The sequence below is a fragment of the Salmo salar genome, chromosome ssa13 (assembly GCF_905237065.1).
Source record: "Salmo salar chromosome ssa13, Ssal_v3.1, whole genome shotgun sequence".
In the NCBI taxonomy this organism is placed as follows: domain Eukaryota; kingdom Metazoa; phylum Chordata; class Actinopteri; order Salmoniformes; family Salmonidae; genus Salmo; species Salmo salar.
In genome coordinates, this window is record NC_059454.1 from 83,545,113 (window position 1) to 83,569,523 (window position 24,411).

The window sequence follows — 24,411 nt, forward strand, 5'->3', positions numbered from 1 at the left end:
GCGTATAGAACAGAGCTGTGAGCGTATAGAACAGAGCTGTGAGCGTATAGAACAGACCTGTGAGCGTATAGAACAGACCTGTGAGCGTATAGAACAGAGCTGTGAGCGTATATAACAGAGCTGTGAGCGTATAGAACAGACCTGTGAGCGTATATAACAGAGCTGTGAGTGAAAATAGAACAGTATAACAGTGCCTGTGGTTTTTATTCTAGGCGTGAAGATATTTCAATGTCATGTTTATTTATTTGATTTAACCTTTATATTGACAGGGAGTCAATGCTGATACGAAGGTCTCTTTTCCAGACAGGCCCTGTATAGCACCACAATCCACATCAAAATACAATAAACACATTAAACTACACATTCATATACACATTAAAATACACTTTATTATACACAATGATACACAAAAAGCAAAACACTATTATAAAAAACGGTCACGTTATTCAGCAAAAAAGGTCCCGTAACAAGTGTCAGAAATGCCCTAGACCTAGAGGCGTGTCTAGACGATATTAGGCTACACTGATAACTCGTGATTGGCTGCCAAATGTATAGGTGCCCCCATAATATTTAAATTGAGGAAGTGTTATCATTATCATTATTATAGCAATCCGTGGTGGAAGACCCTTCTAATAAAAATGCCCCCCATCCTGCTGATTTGAGCTGATGAACAGTATTTGCGCTTGAGGTTATGGGTGCGTTATAAATTCGCTCTGGCTATCTACTCCGATTTCAGAGCACTCTAGTCTGAGGGTGCCAGAGCGCAGAATAACTGATGAATTTACGAACGCTCAACACTTAGTTGAATATAGCCGGGGTCAGTAAATGTCGTCCAAAAAAGCTTAATTAAATTGTTGCCAGCAGCACAGTTGCAGTCGCCAACGCTCTGGATAACATGAAAACAGTCTAACCATCTCTGCTAGGGCGAGTAAATTGGTCAGAGTGAGGTGTTTTCTCATTTGAGTCTGGAAGTAGACAGCAAGCAAGCCAACGTTTGGCAGTTAGCTTGGGATTGACTATCGTTGTTTGGTCAGAACGCTCGGATCATCTCAACTCCTCGGCCAGAGCGTCCAGTGTGCGTGTGCGCTCTGAACACTCCGAGAGCGAAACGCCCTGAATTTACAAACGGGCAATCTGACAACAGCACTCTGAATTTACAAACGGGCAATCTGACAACAGCACTGTGAATTTACAAACGGGCAATGGATAATAGTTTAGCCATACACATTGATAGCCTAATCTATACTTGAATATACGTTTGGTGAGTTTATGAGGCATCGCTAGACAAGACATTGCGAGATACAGATTATATTGCCTATGCGCACTGTTCCGACTGTCTGTCTGCCTGTCTGTCCCTCGCTGGGTCGCCTGTTCTTTCTCTTCGCGAGTGTGTGTTCAGTCTTCGGTCTGTTGCGTGTAGAATAGTTTACGGTAGCCTACTACACATTGATAGCCCCTACTTATTGAAATTGCAAGACATTGCAAGCCATGAAATGGCAAGATACAGCTTTTGATTACCGATGCACGGTTCTGACTCTGTCTGCCTGGTGTCGGTCCAGACTCATACTTATCCACCACACATTAGCCATTTCTAGGTTCTGTAGGCTCCAATATCATTCTCAAAACAAAGCCAACAGATGCCTTGACTAACGTGACAGTACAGTTACTTCAAAGCAGAACAAGACTCCTCTGCCCCTTCAATTTCCTGTTAGAAGTGCTAAAAATGTAATCTCTCATTATAAATACAGTATGATGTGCCACTCCCCTCTCTTTCCCTCACTAGTTTGCTCTTTCTTTGTTGTGAAAGATGTGAGTTTATTGTCTTGGAAGTTAAAGCAACTACTCAGTATCTTCCGTTGCAGTCGAGGAGGAGATTTGAAGGGCAAGGAGACAAGGAATCGATTACTCTCCACCGCTAAGCACATGCAGTCAGGAGCGGAGGAGAGGAGAAAATGTGCGTCTTAAAAAAAATATTATTTTGTATTTATTTTTTGCTATTCAAACGATTATAACGGTGACTGCAGGAGCGATTAGCATCATTTGGTGTAGTAACCTGCAGCTAGGCCATGGTACAGTACAGGGGCGCAACTTTCACTGGGGATGGGGGACATATCCTCCCACATTCTGAAATTGCATTTTTGCCCCCCACACAGTTTTATAGTAGGAATGTGCCTAATATTTATTATAATAATAAATGTAAAAAATGTTCCCCCCACTTCTAACACCAAAGTTGCACCCCGGGTACAGTATACATTGATAGCATGGAAAATGTATATTTTTTTTTAATGTAAATTGAAAACCAATGCTTTAGAAGGGAATTCCATCTTTTATCACCAGAGCCTGGCTCCCTTGGTATGCAGTGGAGACAAAAAGTATTTGTCTTGAATCCAAATCCATAGACTTGGAATTGGTAGTCTTTAAAAAGAATTGTGTCTCAGTTGCATGTGTGTATTATTCGATATACACTATATACAAAAGTTTGCGGACACCTCTTCCAATTAGTGAATTCGGCTATTTTAGCCAAACCCGTTGATGACAGGCGTATGAAATCGAGCACACATCCATGCAATCTCCATAGACAAACATTGTCAGTAGAATGGCCTTACTGAAGATCTCAGTGACTTTCAACGTGGCACCGTCATAGGATGCCACCTTTCCAACAAGTCAGTTTGTGAAATTTCTGCCCTGCTTGAGCTGCCCCGGTCAACTGTAAGTGCTGTGAAGTGGAAACGTCTAGGAGCAACATTGGCTCAGCCGAAAAATGGTAGGCCACACAAGCTCACAGAACAGGACCAACTGTAAAGTTTGGTGGAGGAGGAATAATGGTCTGGGGCTTTTTTCATGGTTTGGGCTAGGCCCCTTAGTTCCAGTGAAGGGAAATCTTAACGCTACATCATACAATGACATTCTAGACGATTCTGTGCTTCCAGCTTTGTGGCAACAGTTTGGGGAAGGCCCTTTTCTCTTTCAGCATGACAATGCCTCCGTGAACAAAGCGAGGTCCATACAGAAATGGTTTGTCGACATCGATGTTGAAGAACTTGACTGGCCTGCACAGAGCCCTGATCTCAACCCCATCGAACACCTTTGGGATGAATTGGAACTCCGACAGCGAGCCAGGCCTAATCGCACAACATCAGTGCCCAACCTCACTAATACTCTTGTGGCTGAATGGAAGCAATGTTCCAACATCTAGTGGAAAGCCTTTCCAGAAGAGTGGAGGCTGTTATTGCAGCAAAGGGGACCAACTCTATATTAATGCCCATGATTTTAGAATGAGATGTTCGACGAGCAGGCATCCACATACTGTTGGCCATGTAGTGTACTTTTGGCCATGTAGTGTATCAGATCTTTGAGCTGAGTGTGTGTGTGTGTGTGTGTGTGTGTGTGTGTGTGTGTGTGTGTGTGTGTGTGTGTGTGTGTGTGTGTGTGTGTGTGTGTGTGTGTGTGTGTGTGTGTGTGTGTGTGTGTGTGTGTGTGTGTTAGTTTCTGTGTGTGTGTGAGTCGTATCGACATGGTTGTTTTTATGCAGACGGTGGGCTGGGTTTGAGAGAGGCTGTGATAAATGATGGTTCTAGCAGTGCATGGGAATCTGCTCTGACATTTTCTCATATGCCTGTCTCCAAAGCCACAACAAAGGGAGTAGAACCCATTCAATTAAAAAAGGTCCTTCAAGTCTGCAGAAAAAAACCTGGGGAAAGAATATGATTTGAATATGAAACAATGCCACAACAGCCTCATGTTGAGTCCTGCCACGTCCCGTGGTTTCAACCTCATCTGTCGCTAGTTATATCATGCAGATGTAATGTTTTACCTTCACAAAGACACCTGCTGTAGCAGAGTCATTATTCTGGTGCTGCCCCTGGCCCCAGAACAAACACACATTCATCTGATGTGTGCACAGACCAAAGGAAAAGGCCATGAATGGATGGATGATAGGATGATGGATGGATAGATGGTTGAATTGAAGCATGATAGATGGGTAGAGAAATGTGTGGATGTTTGAGTGAATGGTTAGCTTGATGGAGGAATGAGGCAGAGATGCCTTTAAACCAGTGTTGTATAACATGCAGCATTGAACTTGAAAATAATACTTGAAGATTACAGAACCGCGAAATTATTCAGGTGTGCCTCCAGACTTTGAAATAAGCCTGCTCTCTTTTTACCAATCCATTCCAAATGTCAGTCTTTATAGTTTTATGCAGTATCTATGCTGTGGTTTTTCGAAGTTTTCAAGAGATTTGAGGTTTAGACCCCTATTGATTCCATAAGCTCTAGAGCACTGCATTCCTTTTCAACGATTATTTCTTTCATTTTCTACTTTTGCCGGTCAGTCAGGTGAAGAGAGGAGAGGAGAGTACACTCCACGGAGGGCAAAGCGCTTGAGGGATCAGCCAGATGGTGTGGCACAGAAGAGTTGTTATTCAGGGTTCACAAACGTCCATCCCACTTACAACTAACATCTATAGGAGAGAGAGAGAGGGAGGGTCCGGGAGCTTGTTTAAAACCTTTTGTACAGTCACATGAGAGGTTTGTTCACTCATTTGTTTTGTACAAATAAAATAAAATATTTATACCTTGTTAGACCAAGTATCCAGTGTGTTCATAGTGTTTATAGCCAGAGCTGTTTTCATCAGTCCCACATATGGCCCTAGATAGCAGCTTGTTACAAATCAGTTTATACTGCTGCGACCAGTGAGCACAGTGTCACGCTGGTATGAATGATTCAAGAGACAGGCAGAGGAATGCGTAACAGGGTTTTTTATTTTACCCAAATTACAGTGTGCCGTGTAATGGCACGAGGACAAAGACCAAACAAACACGTAAAAGTACCCCCCCTCCTCCCCTCCCCTCCCCTCCCCTCTGACGTGCTGCACTAGCACGGCCACGGCCTCGAAGATGATCACAGGAACGCAGTGCGGGTCGATCGCGACCAGATGCAGCTGCCGAAGTTACGTCGGCGTCGGACGGACCAGTAGCAGTGGCGTCAGACTGCCCGGTTGTGGCTGCTGAAGTTGTGGAGGCGCCTGACGGACCGGTCGTAGCGTCGCCGGACGGGCCATTCCAGCTGTCTCCCTCAATGGTCGATTATTCTGTCACGCTGGTATGAAGAGATTCGGGAGACAAACGTGGGAATGCGTAACAGTTTTTTTTTACTAAGCCCCAAATTACGGTGTGCTGTGTAAAGGCACAGGGATGAAGACCAACCAAACACGTAACAAAAACACAGGGTTGAAACCCAAACAAAAGTGCGAGGAGTACCTTGAATAAATAACACACGCTCACAATGATTAACACACGGGACGAGACCCGTAATCATCTGCGCAGTCCACAAGGGCACGAAAGCCCAAAACACACAGCACACGTACTCACACGCACCAACACACATTGTAACAATAATCGACAAGACCATGGAAACCAAAGGGAAGATATATACAAATACTAATCAGTGGGAAAAGAGGACAGGTGTGCGTGATGAAAGTTCCAGAGGGATCCGTGATTCACAATCTAATGCTGCAACAACGCCTGTCTGCGTCCTGCATGGTGGAAGGAGGAATTTGTCTCTTAAGAGCAGTGGCCAGTGCACTGATTTCCCCCATTAGTTGTATTAGTTCTAGTTGATTAACCAAGCAGATAGGTTGACTCCAAGGAGAAGTGAAGGGCACAGAGAGGCAGAGAGCATTGCCATGGGGACCGCACATCCCACACAGCTGTCCTTTATTCTGAATGGTCACGGTTTATTTCCCTATTTAGATTAATGCCTGTTTAAATGAATAAATAATAGTTCATTTTCTACACATTAAATGTGATTTCCCCTGAATTCTCAATTACTCCACCATGACAACTATTTTGTACGATATTCTGATGAATCCATTCTCTCTCTCTCTCTGATTGGTAGCTATTATTTTGAGATCTGACCAGTCTGTCAGGCTTGGTGTTATGTTCTATGGCTGCCGGGAGAGATTTGGCCCTGTTGGACTGTGTGTGTGGTTGACTGTGTTCTGACCCTCACCTGGATATCTGAATGTGGGAAGAAATGCCTGGAGGCTTGGTCGACTTTGATTTTAGCCTCACCTAACTGTACTGTCTGTATTTTATATCCAGTGCTGTGTACTGACGGTGCTGTCTGTCTGTCTGGTAGGTTGACTGTGTTCTGAGTTCTGTCCCTCACCTGAGCTTACTCAAACAGACTGTCTGTCTGTTTGTATTTCTAGGCTGACTATGTTCTGACCCAAAGCTGACTGTTCTGTCTGTCTGTCTGTCTGTCTGTCTGTCTGTCTGTCTGTCTGTCTGTCTGTCTGTCTGTCTGTCTGTCTGTCTGTCTGTCTGTCTGTCTGTCTGTCTGTCTGTCTGTCTGTCTGTCTGTCTGTCTGTCTGTCTGTCTGTCTGTCTGTCTGTCTGTCTGTCTGTCTGTCTGTCTGTCTGTCTGTTTCTCCAGTCTGCTCCCAGTTCTCCAGAGGAGTGTACGCCATCTTTGGCTTCTACGATCAGAAGTCCATGAACACGCTGACCTCGTTCTGTGGGGCTCTGCACACCTCCTTCATCACACCCAGCTTCCCCACCGATGCCGACGTGCAGTTTGTCATTCAGATGAGGCCTCCTCTACGGGGAGCTGTCCTCAGCCTGCTGGCCCACTACAAGTGGGAGAAGTTTGTCTACCTCTATGACACCGAGAGAGGTAAGAGACAGCCTGTCTGACAGTCTGACAGCCTTCCATCCACACACAATGGAATGCTGCATATAGAAAAGGGTCTCTGTGGTTAACCCTTAGCCTGGCTTCTTTATTTGTCTACCTCTATGACACCTGGAGATAGCTAAGAGACAGACTGACAGACTGATGGACTGACAGACTGATGGACTGACACTGTACTATATACAGTATGTATGCTCTCTGGTTATAACCCATAGCCTGACTTACTGTTATGTTCAGTGTATCATGAGAGAAATATGTCTATTTGATGTTGCTAGACCCATCAGACCAGCTCATATTTGATTCTAGGTTCAGACCAGCTCATATTTGATTCCAGGTTCAGACCAGCTCATATTTGATTCCAGGTTCTGTGTTAAGTGAAAATCCAGTTTGACGGACAGGAAAAATAAGAGGTGCTCCTCTCTCCTCACATCACGTTAAACCATTAAGTATTTCATTATTTCCCCTCAGTGTGGAAATCCTCTCCCCAGTTCTCATTCCAAGAGTGGTCTATCTAAGACCTTTAAATCTGGGCCTGTAATGATGCCAAAGTGTTTTATTGTCTGGGAGGAGGTTGAATGCTGCTTGGCTTCCACAGGGCTCCGTCTGCTTCCGGAAATGAGTCCAAGACAGGTACTGTTATGTGTTCTTGTCGCTGTGACTGTTGCTGTACTGTAGTGTAACTCTGAGGAGATCCCTCCATCTGTACGGTACCAGCCTCTAATCCTCTGAATATAATTTCGACTCTAATTGGATTATATAAAGAATGAGCCACAACACACCGTGACTTTTCCATGTCCTTCATGCACCCCCCTCCTCTCTTCTCCGCTGTACCCCAGCAGCAGCGGTGGGCTGACGGAGGGAGCTAACGGAGGTCTCCATCCTGCTCTGTGAAGGTCAACATCTGGAGAGTTCAGCTTTAAGATGGAGCACTAATGACACTCCAATCTGTCAGAGTGGGATATTCCTGGTCCTGGACCAGGCTACTGTACTGTAAGGCTGGCTGTAGAGAGGGTATTCCTGGTCCTGGACCAGGCTACTGTACTGTAAGGCTGGCTGTAGAGAGGGTATTCCTGGTCCTGGACCAGGCTACTGTACTGTAAGGCTGGCTGTAGAGAGGGTATTCCTGGTCCTGGACCAGGCTACTGTACTGTAAGGCTGGCTGTAGAGAGGGTATTCCTGGTCCTGGACCAGGCTACTGTACTGTAAGGCTGGCTGTAGAGAGGGTATTCCTGGTCCTGGACCAGGCTACTGTACTGTAAGGCTGGCTGTAGAGAGGGTATTCCTGGTCCTGGACCAGGCTACTGTACTGTAAGGCTGGCTGTAGAGAGGGTATTCCTGGTCCTGGACCAGGCTACTGTACTGTAAGGCTGGCTGTAGAGAGGGTATTCCTGGTCCTGGACCAGGCTACTGTACTGTAAGGCTGGCTGTAGAGAGGATATTCCTGGTCCTGGACCAGGCTACTGTACTGTAAGGCTGGCTGTAGAGAGGGTATTCCTGGTCCTGGACCAGGCTACTGTACTGTAAGGCTGGCTGTAGAGAGGATATTCCTGGTCCTGGACCAGGCTACTGTACTGTAAGGCTGGCTGTAGAGAGGGTATTCCTGGTCCTGGACCAGGCTACTGTACTGTAAGGCTGGCTGTAGAGAGGGTATTCCTGGTCCTGGACCAGGCTACTGTACTGTAAGGCTGGCTGTAGAGAGGGAGAGACAAACTGTACTGGAGCAGGTATTCTGTTTACAATACCATGTTCTTGCTGTAATTAGAAACCGGGGATAGGACAAAATGCTGAGGCTGACAGTTACACAGCGTTTCTCACTTGTGTAAACCAACCATTTGCTATTCACCATAGTGTAAAACTATAGTGTATGTCCTCTGTAGACCATAGTGTAAAACTATAGTGTATGTCCTCTGTAGACCATAGTGTAAAACTATAGTGTATGTCCTCTGTAGACCATAGTGTAAAACTACAGTGTATGTCCTCTGTAGACCATAGTGTAAAACTATAGTGTATGTCCTCTGTAGACCATAGTGTAAAACTACAGTGTATGTCCTCTGTAGACCGTAGTGTAAAACTATAGTGTATGTCCTCTGTAGACCATAGTGTAAAACTATAGTGTATGTCCTCTGTTGACCATAGTGTAAAACTATAGTGTATGTCCTCTGTAGACCATAGTGTAAAACTACAGTGTATGTCCTCTGTAGACCATAGTGTAAAACTATAGTGTATGTCCTCTGTAGACCATAGTGTAAAACTACAGTGTATGTCCTCTGTAGACCATAGTGTAAAACTATAGTGTATGTCCTCTGTAGACCATAGTGTAAAACTACAGTGTATGTCCTCTGTAGACCATAGTGTAAAACTATAGTGTATGTCCTCTGTAGACCATAGTGTAAAACTATAGTGTATGTCCTCTGTTGACCATAGTGTAAAACTATAGTGTATGTCCTCTGTTGACCATAGTGTAAAACTATAGTGTATGTCCTCTGTAGACCATTTCCAGTTTTTCCTCTGGCTGAGGGAGATCTTAGTTGCCTTTATCCTCGGTGGCCCAAGGGAGGTTCCTATAACCAAATGTTGAGCTTTTAGGAAATAATTAGCGTTCTAAAATATACTGCTCAAAAAAATAAAGGGAACACTTAAACAACACATCCTAGATCTGAATGAAAGAAATAATCTTATTAAATACTTTTTTCTTTACATAGTTGAATGTGCTGAAAACAAAATCACACAAAAATAATCAATGGAAATCCAATTTATCAACCCATGGAGGTCTGGATTTGGAGTCACACTCAAAATTAAAGTGGAAAACCACACTACAGGCTGATCCAACTTTGATGTAATGTCCTTAAAACAAGTCAAAATGAGGCTCAGTAGTGTGTGTGGCCTCCACGTGCCTGTATGACCTCCCTACAATGCCTGGGCATGCTCCTGATGAGGTGGCGGATGGTCTCCTGAGGGATCTCCTCCCAGAACTGGACTAAAGCATCCGCCAACTCCTGGACAGTCTATGGTGCAACGTGGCGTTGATGGATGGAGCGAGACATGATGTCCCAGATGTGCTCAATTGGATTCAGGTCTGGGGAACGGGCGGGCCAGTCCATAGCATCAATGCCTTCCTCTTGCAGGAACTGCTGACACACTCCAGCCACATGAGGTCTAGCATTGTCTTGCATTAGGAGGAACCCAGGGCCAACCGCACCAGCATATGGTCTCACAAGGGGTCTGAGGATCTCATCTCGGTACCTAATGGCAGTCAGGCTACCTCTGGCGAGCACATGGAGGGCTGTGCGGCCCCCCAAAGAAATGCCACCCCACACCATGACTGACCCACCGCCAAACCGGTCATGCTGGAGGATGTTGCAGGCAGCAGAACGTTCTCCACGGCGTCTCCAGACTCTGTCACGTCTGTCACGTGCTCAGTGTGAACCTGCTTTCATCTGTGAAGAGCACAGGGCGCCAGTGGCGAATTTTCCAATCTTGGTGTTCTCTGGCAAATGCCAAACGTCCTGCACGGTGTTGGGCTGTAAGCACAACCCCCACCTGTGGACGTCGGGCCCTCATACCACCCTCATGGAGTCTGTTTCTGACCGTTTGAGCAGACACATGCACATTTGTGGCTTGCTGGAGGTCATTTTGCAGGGCTCTGGCAGTGCTTCTCCTGCTCCTCCTTGCACAAAGGCGGAGGTAGCGGTCCTGCTGCTGGGTTGTTGCCCTCCTACGGCCTCCTCCACGTCTCCTGATGTACTTGCCTGTCTCCTGGTAGCGCCTCCATGCTCTGGACACTACACTGACAGACACAGCAAACCTTCTTGCCACAGCTCGCATTGATGTGCCATCCTGGATGAGCTGCACTACCTGAGCCACTTGTGTGGGTTGTAGACTCCGTCTCATGCTACCACTAGAGTGAAAGCACCGCCAGCATTCAAAAGTGACCAAAACAGCAGCCAGGAAGCATAGGAACTGAGAAGTGGTCTGTGGTCACCACCTGCAGAACCAGTCCTTTATTGGGGGGTGTCTTGCTAATTGCCTATAATTTCCACCTGTTGTCTATTCCATTTGCACAACAGCATTTGAAACGTATTGTCAATCAGTGTTGCTTCCTAAGTGGACAGTTTGATTTCACAGAAGTGTGATTGACTTGGAGTTACATTGTGTTGTTTAAGTGTTCCCTTTATTTTTTGAGCAGTGTATTAGACCACATTTGGGCTAAACTACATTCTGCCCTTTTTTAGATGTATTTTTGAAAGGTCTGGTGATGGTGAGAGCTATTCACTGTATTGTGATCGTGTACTGGTTTTATATACAGTAGAGTGCATTCAAAGTGCTGTTGAGCCTACGTTGAGACAGCTTAATTACAGTGCTTTGTAGAGGGTTACTTGCTGGCTTACCTTACTAAATGCAGTATAACTTGGGTGCTTTATCCATCATCTCATCAAACCATGTTGTGTGTCATTCAACTAGAAAAAGACAGCTCACTTCTAACCCCTTTTTCTCACTGAGTTTAAGACGTTTATTTAAAAAAATGCTTGTCTTTTTAATCTTCCCTCTCCATCAGCACAGCACACCAACCTAATTGAGATGTTAGTAGCTACCACCCTGCCCTTATGGTGTTCCAGATGTTTTATCCCTTCCTAAACCATGTTAAGACAGTGCCAATTGCTTTGAAATTGGGGGCTGCATGTCAGAAGCATGGACACGGGCCATGTGTCTCAGTGTCTGTGTGTCTGCGGCAGGCCGTACCAGCGGATAATTGCTTGGCTGCTGTGGTGGAGGAAAGGTGATTACGAGGTTTATTGTCTCTCCCGGGCAAAATCAACCTTCCTCCATGTGCCTCCTGATTCACCCCTTACAGCTCTACTTGACTTATGGAGGCCCTTCCACCTACTGCGTCTGGATCAGATCGCCGCCATCTGTAACATACTCCCATTTCCACAGAATGACATGAAACAATAAAGGGAAAAACCGCGTAAAAACTCCATCCCGCCAGACGGATAACAGGAGAGAAGAGCCCCATCAACTTACTGTGGTATTTTGTGTCATAGGAAATAGATTTTTGGAAAAGCAATAGATGAAGCTTTTTTGGGGTCTAATGGGTCTTTGGCCTACAGCAACATTGGCACTTTAGCCACTGTAGTTTGGAGTCTTACCCCACATGCTGTGCTGTGTATGCCTTACCTACAGCTTGTGTTTTCTCTGAGGCAAGAAAGGCTAGAGAGCCCTCCTGCTTCTCCTGTTCCCAGAACCCCTCACTGTTCTGTTCCCCACATGGATTAGGAGATGTTGTTTAGGCTTTACAGTGATCACCACCCATCTAAATTCCACATGTTTTAAAAAGGACATTCTAAATGCCATTTTACTATTAGGTACAGTGATATTGACTCCCTGTTACAACAACAAGAGGGAGCCATTTGAAATTGGGAAGGCTCTTAAATTCGGAGACAGGAGCAATTTCTGCTTGTATTGACATCCCGTGACAGAGTATGATAGCATTAGGGCACTAAAGCAGAGAAAAATTCCAGTGGGATGATTTCTCCATCACTGATGACAAAGCCACCAAACACACCTGGACACTTAAAAAAAGAGACCGAGAAATATACATGACTCTAGTCCCTTTTTCCCCACAAAAAGCATGAAAATGGGAATAGTAAGGGATGCAAACTCAGTCTCCTGGATCGCAGTGTGGTGAACCCTATCATGGCTGAAAGTCTTGCTCAGGCTCTGAGACACTGTGTTGTAATAGGAAGATTTGTTACTGTGTCAAGGTACAATAACGTAGGAATCTCCTGCTTGCAAAATAAACACCCAAAGATTTCGACCCTGCCTTCACTGTGCATGGAGCATTCGATTTCCAATGTGATTTGGCCCCTTAGTGAGAGTCTCTCACACCGGCAGTCATGTTCTCCTCTTTCAACCTCTGTCTCACATCGATTCCACCTCGCCATCATGCTGGAAATGCTTAGAAAATTCTGTCTCCATTGTTGTGTTGAATCTGAATCACATTGAATAGGATTTTTCTATTGAATCATTGAAGAGTGTTTAGAGTTCTTTACCACTAGTTCCTGTTAACAGAAATGGGAGTTCAGTTAGTATACCTGCCCGTGTTCTGCTTGAAGAACACCTCAAGTCCTTTAACAATAATAATTAATAAAGGACAATGTGTTTGAATGGAATTAATTTGTGCCTTTGACTTATAGCTAGATCCTGTTAGTGTTTGCATTTTGAATAATACAGTTGAAGTTGGAAGTTTACATAAACCTTAGCCAAATACATTTAAACTCAGTTTTTCACAATTCCTGACATTTAATCCTAGTAAAAACTCCCTGTCTTAGGTCAGTTAGGATCACCACTTTATTTTAAGAATGTGAAATGTCAGAATAATAGTAGAGAGAATGACCAGTGGGTCAGAATACAATCAATTAGTATTTGGTAGCATTGCCTTTAAATTGTTTAACTTGGGTCAAATGTTTCAGGTAGCCTTCCACAAGCTTCCCACAATAAGTTGGGTGAATTTTGGCCCATTCCTCCTAACAGAGCTGGTGTAACTGAGTCAGGTTTGTAGGCCTCCTTGCTCACACATGCTTTTTCAATACTTCCCACACATTTTCTATTGGATTGAGGTCAGGGCTTCGTGATGGCCACTCCAATACCTTCACTTTGTTGTCCTTTAGCCATTTTGCCACAACTTTGGAAGTATGCTTGGGGTCATTGTCCATTTGGAAAGACCCATTTGCGACCAAGCTTTAACTTCCTGACTGATGTCTTGAGATGTTGCTTCAATATATCCACATAATTTTCCTCCCTCATGATGCCATCTATTTTATGAAGTGCACCAGTCCCTCCTGTAGAAAAGCACTCCCACAACATGATGCTGCCACCCCCGTGCTTCACAGTTGGGATAGTGTTCTTCAGCTTGCAAGCCTCCCCCTTTTTCCTCCAAACATAACGATGGTCATTATGGCCAAACAGTTCTATTTTTGTTTCATCATATCAAAGGACAGTTCTCCAAAAAGTACGATCTTGGTCCCCATGTGCAGTTGCAAACCGTAGTCTGGCTTTTTTATGGCTGTTTTGGAGCAGTGGTTTCTTCCTTGCTGAGCGGCCTTTCAGGTTATGCCGACATAGGACTCGTCTTACTGTGGATATAGATACTTTTGTTCCTGTTTTCTCCAGCATCTTCACAAGGTCCTTTGCTGTTGTTCTGGGATTGATTTGCACTTTTCGCACCAAGGAGACAGAACGCGTCTCCTTCCTGAGCGGTATGGCGGCTGCGTGGTCCCATGGTGTTTATACTTGTGTACTCTTGTTTGTACAGATGAACGTGGTACCTTCAGGCATTTAGAAATTTCTCCCAAGGATGAACCAGACTTGTGGAGGTCTACAATTTTATTTCTGAGGTCTTGGCTGATTTCTTTTGATTTTCCCATGATGTCAAGCAAAGAGGCACTGAATTTGAAGGTAGGCCTTGAAATACATCCACATGTAAACCTCCAATTGACTCCAATTATGTCAATTAGCCTATCAGAAGCTTCTAAAGCCATGACATACTTTTCTAGATTTTTCCAAGCTGTTTAAAGGCACAGTCAACTTAGTGTATGTAAATTTATGACCCACTGGAATTGTGATACAGTGAATTATAAGTGAAATGATCTGTCTGTAAACAATTGTTGGACAAATTACTTGTCATTCATAAAGTAGATGTCCTAACCCACTTGCCAAAACTATAGTTTGTTAACAAGAAATTTGTGGAGTGGTTGAAAAACAAGTTTTAATGACTCCAACCTAAGTTTATGTAAACTTCCGACTTCAACTGTATCTTGTTGAATATGCCATAGAGCGCATTTATTTTTAATATGAGAAATCAAATCCTTTTCATATAATATCCACAAACAGACACACACACACTCCTGTGAGAGCGGTCTACTTTCTGTTTGTCAGTCATTTTATGTGATTAACGGGAAAGAAAGTGTATTTATATTCTACTGCCTGCATAAATACTGTAATATTAACTGACTGCCCCCTTTCTTGTAGGATATAGGGCTTTGTAATAAACCGTTTGTTTCCTTGGTTTGGATTCATCTCATGAAATCATCTTAACCAAAGTCTACAATCTTACAGGCGAAATGACAGCTTTTCTCTGGTCTCTTTACCCCTGACAGTAGGTGAAGGTAGAGGTTAAGGTGGAAAATTGCATTTGTATGGAGTAAAATCACAGCTCCCCTCCTGGATGTCTCGCTGGCTTCCTCTCTGCAAGGAAACATCTGATTAATTGCACAGTGCTAAATGGTTGCGTTCAGCAGTCAGGCACAGGCTCATTAACACAGTGTGGGTGAGAGAGAGAGAGACGACATGGCACAAACCTGCTGCTCCACTCCCTCTTCTCTCCATCTCCGTGAGCTCTCTACTCCACCTTCGCTTCCAGCCAGGCCCGGGCCTCTCCGCACAAATCAATGAGCACAGGCAGCCTGCTGTGGCTAAACGATGTTTATCTCTTCTTCCCCATCACTGGCTCTGCCTGCCGTCTGTGTGGTCCCTCTCTCCCGCACTCGTTAGCTCTGCCTTGGGACTCCAAGACTTCAATTGGCTCTTAACGTCTCTAAGTCAAGTCCTTATTCTCTATGGGACCTGTGTGTCTCTCTCTGGGGGGCCCAACCTGATGCGGAACATGGAGAACATTGGGTCGGTCCAGTTTGGAGCTCTGTATCCTTGGAGAGTTCTGTGACGCCTAACAAATCCTCTTTGAATCCCCAATTGTATTAACTTTAGAGATAGATGATACAAACTGGGTCTGTTGACTGCAAAGCTTTAGATCAACTGCAACTTGATGGAAGTACCGTACAGTGTGTTTTAAACAAGGAATGCTCAGTCAGAGTTATCAGTCAGAGTATGAGATGAAGGTAAAAGTGGGGTGGTGTGTTGCAGTGTGTGGATGGGTATACTGGGTGGGTGTATGTTGATCTTATTGTTTGTGTTTTGTAAGGCTCTCTCTGTTTGTGTGCACTGTGGAATGACCTCATTGATGAAAAGCGATGACTCATAGAGCATTCACAGCAGAGAGTCTGTAGCTGGGGCCTCTGCTCTCCCCTCTGAACAAAACCAAGCCTGCCCACCTTCCCGCCAGAGGCCCCAAATGGTCACCATGTGTCCAGCCACATTCAAGCATGGCGAGGTAGTGGAATGGGAGGAAAATCTGTGGTTTGTGCTGTGCTGCAGACCACATACAATAGTATAATACTTGGCTACAATATTGTGCCACAACACACTGTTGCGGTGTGCTGCATTTGCAGGATTAAAATGTGTTAGTTATGAATATAGACTGTGTTATGGCTTCCTTTTTAATCTAGCTTTGACATTTCCTCTTAGGAAATACAGTATCAGGAGCTGCAGGTTAGTGGAGGGAGAAAGGGAGCTTGTTAGGAGTAAGCTGTTCTGGTTTGGATATCACATTGATTTCTATATGTTGAGGCTGACTATTTTGCACTCTTGATGCATTTTGAACTCAATCATGAAGCACAACGACAAATGAGGAACAGTTATCATGCGGTTTCGGAGTGATAAACATATGACAAGGATGTAGAGAGAACTAACAGTAAAAATTAAGTGTCAAATATAGAATCACAGGAGTCCATAGTGTTGCTATAACAATAGCATTTACACCAGATATATCAGAGTCCTCCATAATGTGACACACACCAATTCTACATTCCCATTATTTATCTGGGACCACATTTAGAGTGTGTTATATAATGTGTATTTGTATTTATTTTTTAGGGGGTAGATCAACTTTAATATTGCAGATAGCTTATGGCTTACATCAATACAATTGTCTGCACAATTTCCAGTCCCCCATATATATTTTTGTAAATGTACAGTCAAAGGTTTGGACACACCTACTCATCCAAGGGTTTTTCTTTATTTTTACTATTATCTATATTGTTAAATAATAGTGAAGACATCAAAACTATGAAATAACACATATGGAATCATGTAGTAACCAAAAAAGTGTTTAAACAAATTAAAATATATTTTAGATTTCAGATTCTTCAAAGTAGCCTCCCTTTGCCTTGATGACAGCTTTGCACACTCTTGTGTTTCTTGGCCCAAGCAAGTTTCTTCTTCTTATTAGTGTCCTTTAGTACTGGTTTCGTTGCAGCAATTAGACCATGAAGGCCTGATTCACATAGTATCCTCTGAACAGGTGATGCTGAGATGTGTCTGTTACTTGAACTCTGTGACGCATTTATTTGGGCTGCAATTTCGAAGGCTGATAACTCTAATGAACTTATCCTCTGCATCAGAGGTAAATGGGTCTCCTTTCCTGTGGCGGTCCTCATGAGAGCCAGTTTCATCATAGCGTTTGATGGTTTTTGCGACTGCACTTGAACAAACTTTAAAAGGTCTTGAAATTTTCCGCATTGACTGACCTTCATGTCTTAATTAAAGTAATGATGGACTGTCATTTATCTTTGTTTATTTGAGTGGTCTTGCCATAATATGGACTTGGTCTTTCACCAAAAAGGGATATCTTCTGTATACCACCCCTACTTTGTCACAACACAACTGATTGGCTCAAATGCATTAAGAAGAAAATAAATTCCACAAATGAACTTTTAACAAGACATACCTGTTAATTAAAATGCATTCCAGATGACTTTGTCATGAAGCTGGTTGAGAGAATGCCAAGAGTGTGCAAAGCTGTCATCAAGGCAAAGGGTGGCTACTTTGAAAAATCTCAAATATAAAATATATTTTTGGTTACTACAGTACATGATTCCATATGTGTTATTTCATAGTTTTGATATCTTCACTATTATTCTTCAATATTAAATATTTTTAATAAATGTTAAAAATAAAGAAAAACCCTGGAATGAGTAGGTGTCCAAACTTTTGACTGGTACTGTATATATAATATATACAGTTGAAGTCGGAAGTTTTGGTTGGAGTCATTAAAACTCGTTTTTCAACCGCTCCACAAATGTCTTGTTAACAAACTATAGTTTTGGCAAGTCGGTTAGGACATCTACTTTGTGAATGACACAAGTAATTTGTCCAACAATTGTTTACAGACAGATTATTTCACTGTATCACAATTCCAGTGGGTCAGAAGTTTACATACACTAAATTGACTGTGCCTTTAAACAGCTTGGAAAATTCCACAAAACTTAATCTAAAATTGTTGAATAAGTTTCCTGTAAACAATAGATATTATATTCCTTCTCTTTTAGCCAGATAAATACTGATCGTCTTTTCTTATTATCTGCTAAGCCATTACAATTGCACTACACTATCATACACTATCAACAAGGCAGTAACAAGGCACTATCCAACAGGCCCTAGTGTTGTCGCACCTTGACTACTGTTCAGTTGTGTGGTCAGGTGCCACAAAAAAGGACTTAGGGAAATTGCAATTGGCTCAGAACAAGGCAGCACGGCTGGCCCTTGGATGTACACAGATAACTAATATTAATTATATGCATGTCAATCTCTCCTGGCTCAAAGTGAAGGAGAGATTGACTTCATCACTACTTGTATTTGTGAGAGGTATTGACATGTTGAATGCACCGAGCTGTATGTCTAAACTACTGGCACACAGCTCGGACACCCATGCATACCCCACAAGACATCCCATAAGAGGTCTCTTCATAGTCCGGAACAGGCTATGGGAGGTGCACAGTACTACATAGAGCCATGACAACATGGAACTCTATTCCACCTCAAGTAACTGATGCAAACAGTAAAATTAGATTTATAAAACAGATTAAAAACACCTTATGGAACAGCGGGGACTGTGAAGCAACACAAACAGGCACAGACACATGCATACACACACATACGATAACATACACACTATACACACACATACACACGATAACATACACACATACACATGGATTTAGTACCGTAGATGGTGGTGGTGGTGCAGGTGTCTGAGGGCACACAATGTTTTGTGAAATCTGAATGGATTGTAATGTTTTTAAAATTGTATAAACTGCCTTAATTTTGCTGAACCCCAGGAAGGGGGTCTTGGCAGCAGCTAATGAGGATCCATAATAAATACTAATACAAATACAAAAATCATCACAAGCATCAGTCTTTCAGACTGGTCTGTACTCATCTTTCTTTAAGCAGCTAGTATTTCTGACTGGTCTGTACTCATCTTTCTTTAAGCAGCTAGTATTTCCGACTGGTCTGTACTCATCTTTCTTTAAGCAGCTAGTATTTCTGACTGGTCTGTACTCATCTTTCTTTAAGCAGCTAGTATTTCAGACTGGTCTGTACTCATCTTTCTTTAAGCAGCTAGTATTTCCGACTGGTCTGTACTCATCTTTCTTTAAGCAGCTAGTATTTCCGACTGGTCTGTACTCATCTTTCTTTAAGCAGCTAGTATTTCCGACTGGTCTGTACTCATCTTTCTTTAAGCAGCTAGTATTTCCGACTGGTCTGTACTCATCTTTCTTTAAGCAGCTAGTATTTCCGACTGGTCTGTACTCATCTTTCTTTAAGCAGCTAGTATTTCATCACTGGGCTGAAACAGCTCCTACTAACACTGCTTCCAATGCAGCAGCCTTGTGTGGTTCAGTGCCATTTTCAGATCTTTTTACCCCTGCTTTTCCCTGCTCCCTGTTCTAAGTTGCTAATATTTCAGAACCTTGGACAGTTCCACTCTATAGTACTGGCTCGGACTGCAGAAACCAGTATTTCAGCACTGGACAGTTCTCTTCTCTCTATTGCTTGCTTGGTTGGTGCTGTGACCGCCCCTACGGCTGCTGCTGCTGCTGCTCGGGAAAAATAAAGAAATCAATACACAGGATGCAGACAGAAATAGTGTTTCGGAGAGAAAAGAAAACCAGCACAGTCACTGACCTTAAAATGTAATGTATGCATACCTTTAACATCGACATGTAATGTGACTCATTTCAGTATTGTCCTAGATATGTAATTGTTCAATATTTAAAATGTGTTGGCATTTAAACCCCATTGTTATATAGCCTTTGTATCTCTGACAAAATAAGTCCCTTGTATTTGTATCCTGTGCTATCATAGTATGTGGAAAAACTGACATTAGGAGACAAATGTACACACATCCATTCTAAACAAAAGCAAGAGAGGAGCCCAGGAGCAAGAGGCTTATAATGGCCAGGATGAGTCTCTCTCTCATTTTCTCTCTCTCCTCAGCTGACTGCACTAGTCTCAGCTGCTCGCAGGAGAAATAGCAGAAATTTCAATAGAATAAAAAACAGTGTGGAGGCGTAGCCTGGGGAAAAGAATGGAGGAGTCAGCAAAGCCTTTGTGCCTCTGCAGCTCAACCAAATATGATTTACTTTCTGAATTCTAAACATCTCCTAAGGAGATCCACAGTCTGTCACATCTAATCTGGCCTGACCATGTGACTTAAAATGGCATAGTAATGAACTGGGTGACTAATAGAACTTGCCCCTGCTTTATTACACACTGTTTTGTTTATACCGTCCTCTGCTCACTGGTCTCTGGCCACTGGTCTCCAAAGCCTTTCATCTATTTTGGGACCCAAGCTTTCAGGATAATGCATGGGCTATTTGAACAGTGGTCTTTCTGCTTTATAAAAGACTTAATATGCTGTGTTCGGTACAGGGCTTGCCCAAGATGAAAGGCCATTTTTGTTTGTTTAAGAGATGGGTGTTCTGTAGGCAATTGAGCAGAAACATGGGACTGTACGTGCAGCTTTACTCTCAAGGAGAAAGCCAACCAGCAAACTCAATTTTGTGAAATCTGGTGCAGGGAAGTGGAATGCCTCTCTCTGCAGTAGCTCTTGTTGTTTTTTTCTCTCTGACTTAAGCTTTGAGATTTTTGGAGCTTTCTCTAAAAGTGGGCTCAGAAGCTTTGTGTGACTTCACCTCGGTGATGCACTGCTCAGCTTTGGGCAAGCCATCACAGCAAATAACTCTGATGCCTGCCCCGAGAGAGAGATTAAAAGAGGTCACCATCTCCTGGGAGGCAGCAGGGGAAGATTGAGTCAGAGTTGAGGGCACACAGCATCCATGATGCTGCAGCCACCATGATGCTATCCACCACCTGAGACAGCATAATGTCCACTCTACCTCTCATAACCTCCAAATGACACAGCATACTATCCACACTACCCTTATCTACACGTATATCCTCCAACTGAGATCAGATACTATCAGAACCTCCCTACACATTATCCATACTGCTCACCACCTACAGTAAAACTTGTCTTTATCCATCCTTCCCATATACAAAGACCACATGCAAATCACACTGCTTTGGGCTTGGAGTTGGGTGCTGTCCCAGATGTAGTCAGTCTTTGTTTATAACTGTATATTTTGAATGGTTACTAATAGCCTTTAATTGTTACATATGAAAAAAATACTATATATAGCTTTCGCTGACTGTCAAATGATCTAATGAAATGTTTTGGTATATCAAGAGAAATAGAGAAGCATCTGGAAAATGTTTATGTCTTACTCTACTCAAATAGCCCAATCATGATAATTGACATTGACAAATATCAGGGGTTGTAATTGTTCTTTTGAAGAAATTAGACATTTTCTCTGCTTTCTGCATAATCATTTTGACCTTTCACACTCCACGCTGAGCCAGGGAATTATGTTCATGTGAAGAATTGTAAATGAACCTAGTGTGATGAGAACCAAAAAGGTTTATATTCCAGTCAAGATCCACACCATTAAAATTATGTTTTGAACGTTCCTCGTTCATCCATTCACCATGTCTAGTTTTCAAAGATTTGATACTGAGTACAAAATCATTTATGTTTTCTTGATGAGAAAAATGGGTTAAATTGAGTATCGAGCGTTTTTAGTTTGCTGCATGTTTTGTTACTGCATCATCTGACAGGATGTCAGATATTGCACTTGAATAGAGTGTCTGTCAAGTCGGACTTCAGATGATAGACATCTAGTGTTGAGGACTTGATGTGAATAAAGGTGTCAACCCTGAGCTCTGTAGCTGGGACTCATTTCCACACAAATTAAGTTTCCCAATTGGTCAGCAGGCTGTAGTAAAAATCATTCAGGTGAATGTTTCTACGAAATCAAATGTTTTTAAAGAAATGTACTACTATGGGTCATCTTTAAAACATTTCCCTCACAAAATGTCTTGCTTTCATCCCAATTATACATTGCCTTGTGACCAATATGCCCCAGATTTCTGAATATTTCATGTGGTGTTTATTATGGGTTGTACAATTGACGGTTTATAACTGCTCTTGATGGTCGCCCTGCCCGCTGGCTTCTGTGATATGTGCCATCTGTTTACGACTAAAAACCTTGCACCAACATTCACTCGCTTTGTTGTTTGCACCGCTGAGTGACACTATCTTCATCTTACACACAGCAGACAGGCTATGCCAATATCCAGAATGTTGTTTATTTTAGCATTGTGATGCCATGACCTTTACCTATCACATTAAAAGGAAAGCCAAAGTCTATTAAATTACATCCCCTGTTTATATTTTCTGCCAGAATTGTTGGTAATTTCTTTTTCCATCTCCAAGTATTTTAACTTGTCAACATTTCACAACACGTTTAACATTGAGAAATACATAATAACATCCGAATCCCAAAACTTCCAAATCAGCTTAGAGGCAGAAGATTGATACAAAATATAAGTCATGAGGGAATCATTTCTAAATCCTCCCAAATCCTTTTTCTTCATAAGCAGCTGGTAACATGTTTAAAATGTCAGGCTTTACCCAGTGTACTCTATACAATATGTAGTCTCAGGGAAGCAGGTGAAAAAAACACCTCATATTTCAGCATTTGCTTTTTAATTTCCTCTGTGCTGCTATGCTATCAGACATAGACTGCGGTCTTTTTTCTCTTTTAATATGCTGTGGGGATGGATGATAAAAGCACCGTGTTTTTCAGTGTGACCTGATGGTGCTTCTACAATGACAGAATAAGCCCCTGTCCTTTCAACCAGGGGTTAGCTCCTGGTTTTATCTTATCTGACTGTCATTCACACTGCGCTGGGATACGGCCAGACGCATGAAAACCGTTGTTGAGTCTCCCAACCTTTAGAAATATCAGACGTGCATACACGGCTCTCCCTGCTCCTCACTGCTCTTCCAGTCGCCACCTGAGTGGGTGATGGTGATGTAGCCGTGCTCAGTCCTTCACAGCCACCTGTCTTGTAAAAGGCAATGTCTGATTGGACAACCTTCTGCAGTGTTCTCTTGAGTGAAGGTCACTAACGTAGGAGAGGAGATAGAGGAGAGTGGATGGCTGAGTCTCTGGCTGTGCTCAGAATTCTTATGTACTCTAGCTAGCTAGTCTATGGTAGTTCTTCACTTCACAGCTCCATACATCTACAGCAGTAGATCCATTTATGCCTACAACTAGCGTTCTAGACGATTTAAGGTATCCATGAACACTCATAACATGTTTTCTCCATTTGACATGAATTAAAACGCCTCTTTCACATGGAAAGTATTATGCTGAAGCTGTGATGGCTGGCTGTTAGTGGAGGTACTGTGAGATGTTTTGGGCTACAGGTGTCTTTAGACTGGGCTGTCAGTGTTTTTATACAGAGGCCCCTGGCGTGCCAGTAGCAGGTTGGACAAAGTGACGGTAGCTCATATAGGGAAGAGTTCTTTATGTGGATGGGCCCAGCAGGGGTGCACTGCAAAGACCGCATCCGCATTAGCATAATCTACACTGACTGCTTCAGCATCAGTAATAATATTCATAATTTTATTGAATCAGCAATTTTATCCCAAGCTCTAAGAGGAAGAGATAGCCGAGCACATGTTGCTGCCTCTGCCCATTTAGCCAAGCCGACTATAGCGTGCTTGCTCTCGCACAAAGCCTTCCTCAACTGCACCATTTTATCTGTCTATTACTTACAAGTTACCACATAATGACCTACTGCCACCACACATTTCCACCATCGCTGATACGTGTATATGTTTTCCTGCCAGGTAATGGAAATATGCAAATCTCAGATTTATTTTGTCCATCCATGCTTTCTTTCATTACCCAGTCTAGGTCTGTATATTACTATGCATCAATAATCCAGTGGTAGCACATCATTATTCATTGTGGTGTAAGGAGTGTTATTAAATAACATTCATATTTTGATAAGGCAATTACCCATAAAGATGTGCAGCTCTCGCTGTATAACCCCCCATTTCAGGCCCGCAGTTTGACCTTGAGTTGACATAATGGACGATGCATTGATCTCCTGAAACGAAAACATGTCCTGGGTTGTAACTCCGCCCCTTTAGACTGTTTAAATAAGGCCTGCTCGTCAGACCTAGAGCACTGGGAGATCCATTATAACCTATACGTTGGAGGGGTAACACTGTATCATTGACATGAAGTACTTCACAATTTGAATTTTAAATCACATTAATTCAGTTATTACATACTGTGACAGCCGAGACACTGGGAGCTGAAATGAAAACCTATTCAATTGAAATTTTCCTCCAAAGCTTCTTGGCATTGCAAGTAGTATTTCTGCGAAACAGTTCCCCATCATAAAAATCCCAGACTAGAATTTCTAGTTGCCTGTCCTGGAAGCTATAAGCTACTTTTCCATTTGACATACTTTACGTACTTGTAACGGGCGTCGTAAGGATTGGACCAAGGTGCAGCGGGAACATGTATACTCATCTTCTTTATTAAATCAAAAGAAGGAAAAAAAAAAAAATCACGTATACAAAACAACGAACGACACTAAACAGTCCTGTCAGGTGCACA

The 24,411-nt window shown here is 43.0% G+C and overlaps 1 protein-coding gene across 3 annotated transcripts in view; it reads left to right on the forward strand.

The window, feature by feature from the left end:
- LOC106567848 (glutamate receptor 3) overlaps positions 1-24,411 on the forward strand; it is a 116,830-nt gene that overhangs the window by 35,008 nt on the left and 57,411 nt on the right. For all 3 annotated transcript variants that reach the window (XM_045692274.1, XM_014137656.2, XM_014137655.2), the window contains exon 3: positions 6,440-6,679. In XM_045692274.1, the coding sequence (XP_045548230.1) occupies positions 6,440-6,679 (240 nt within the window). The remainder of the gene's footprint in view (positions 1-6,439; positions 6,680-24,411) is intronic.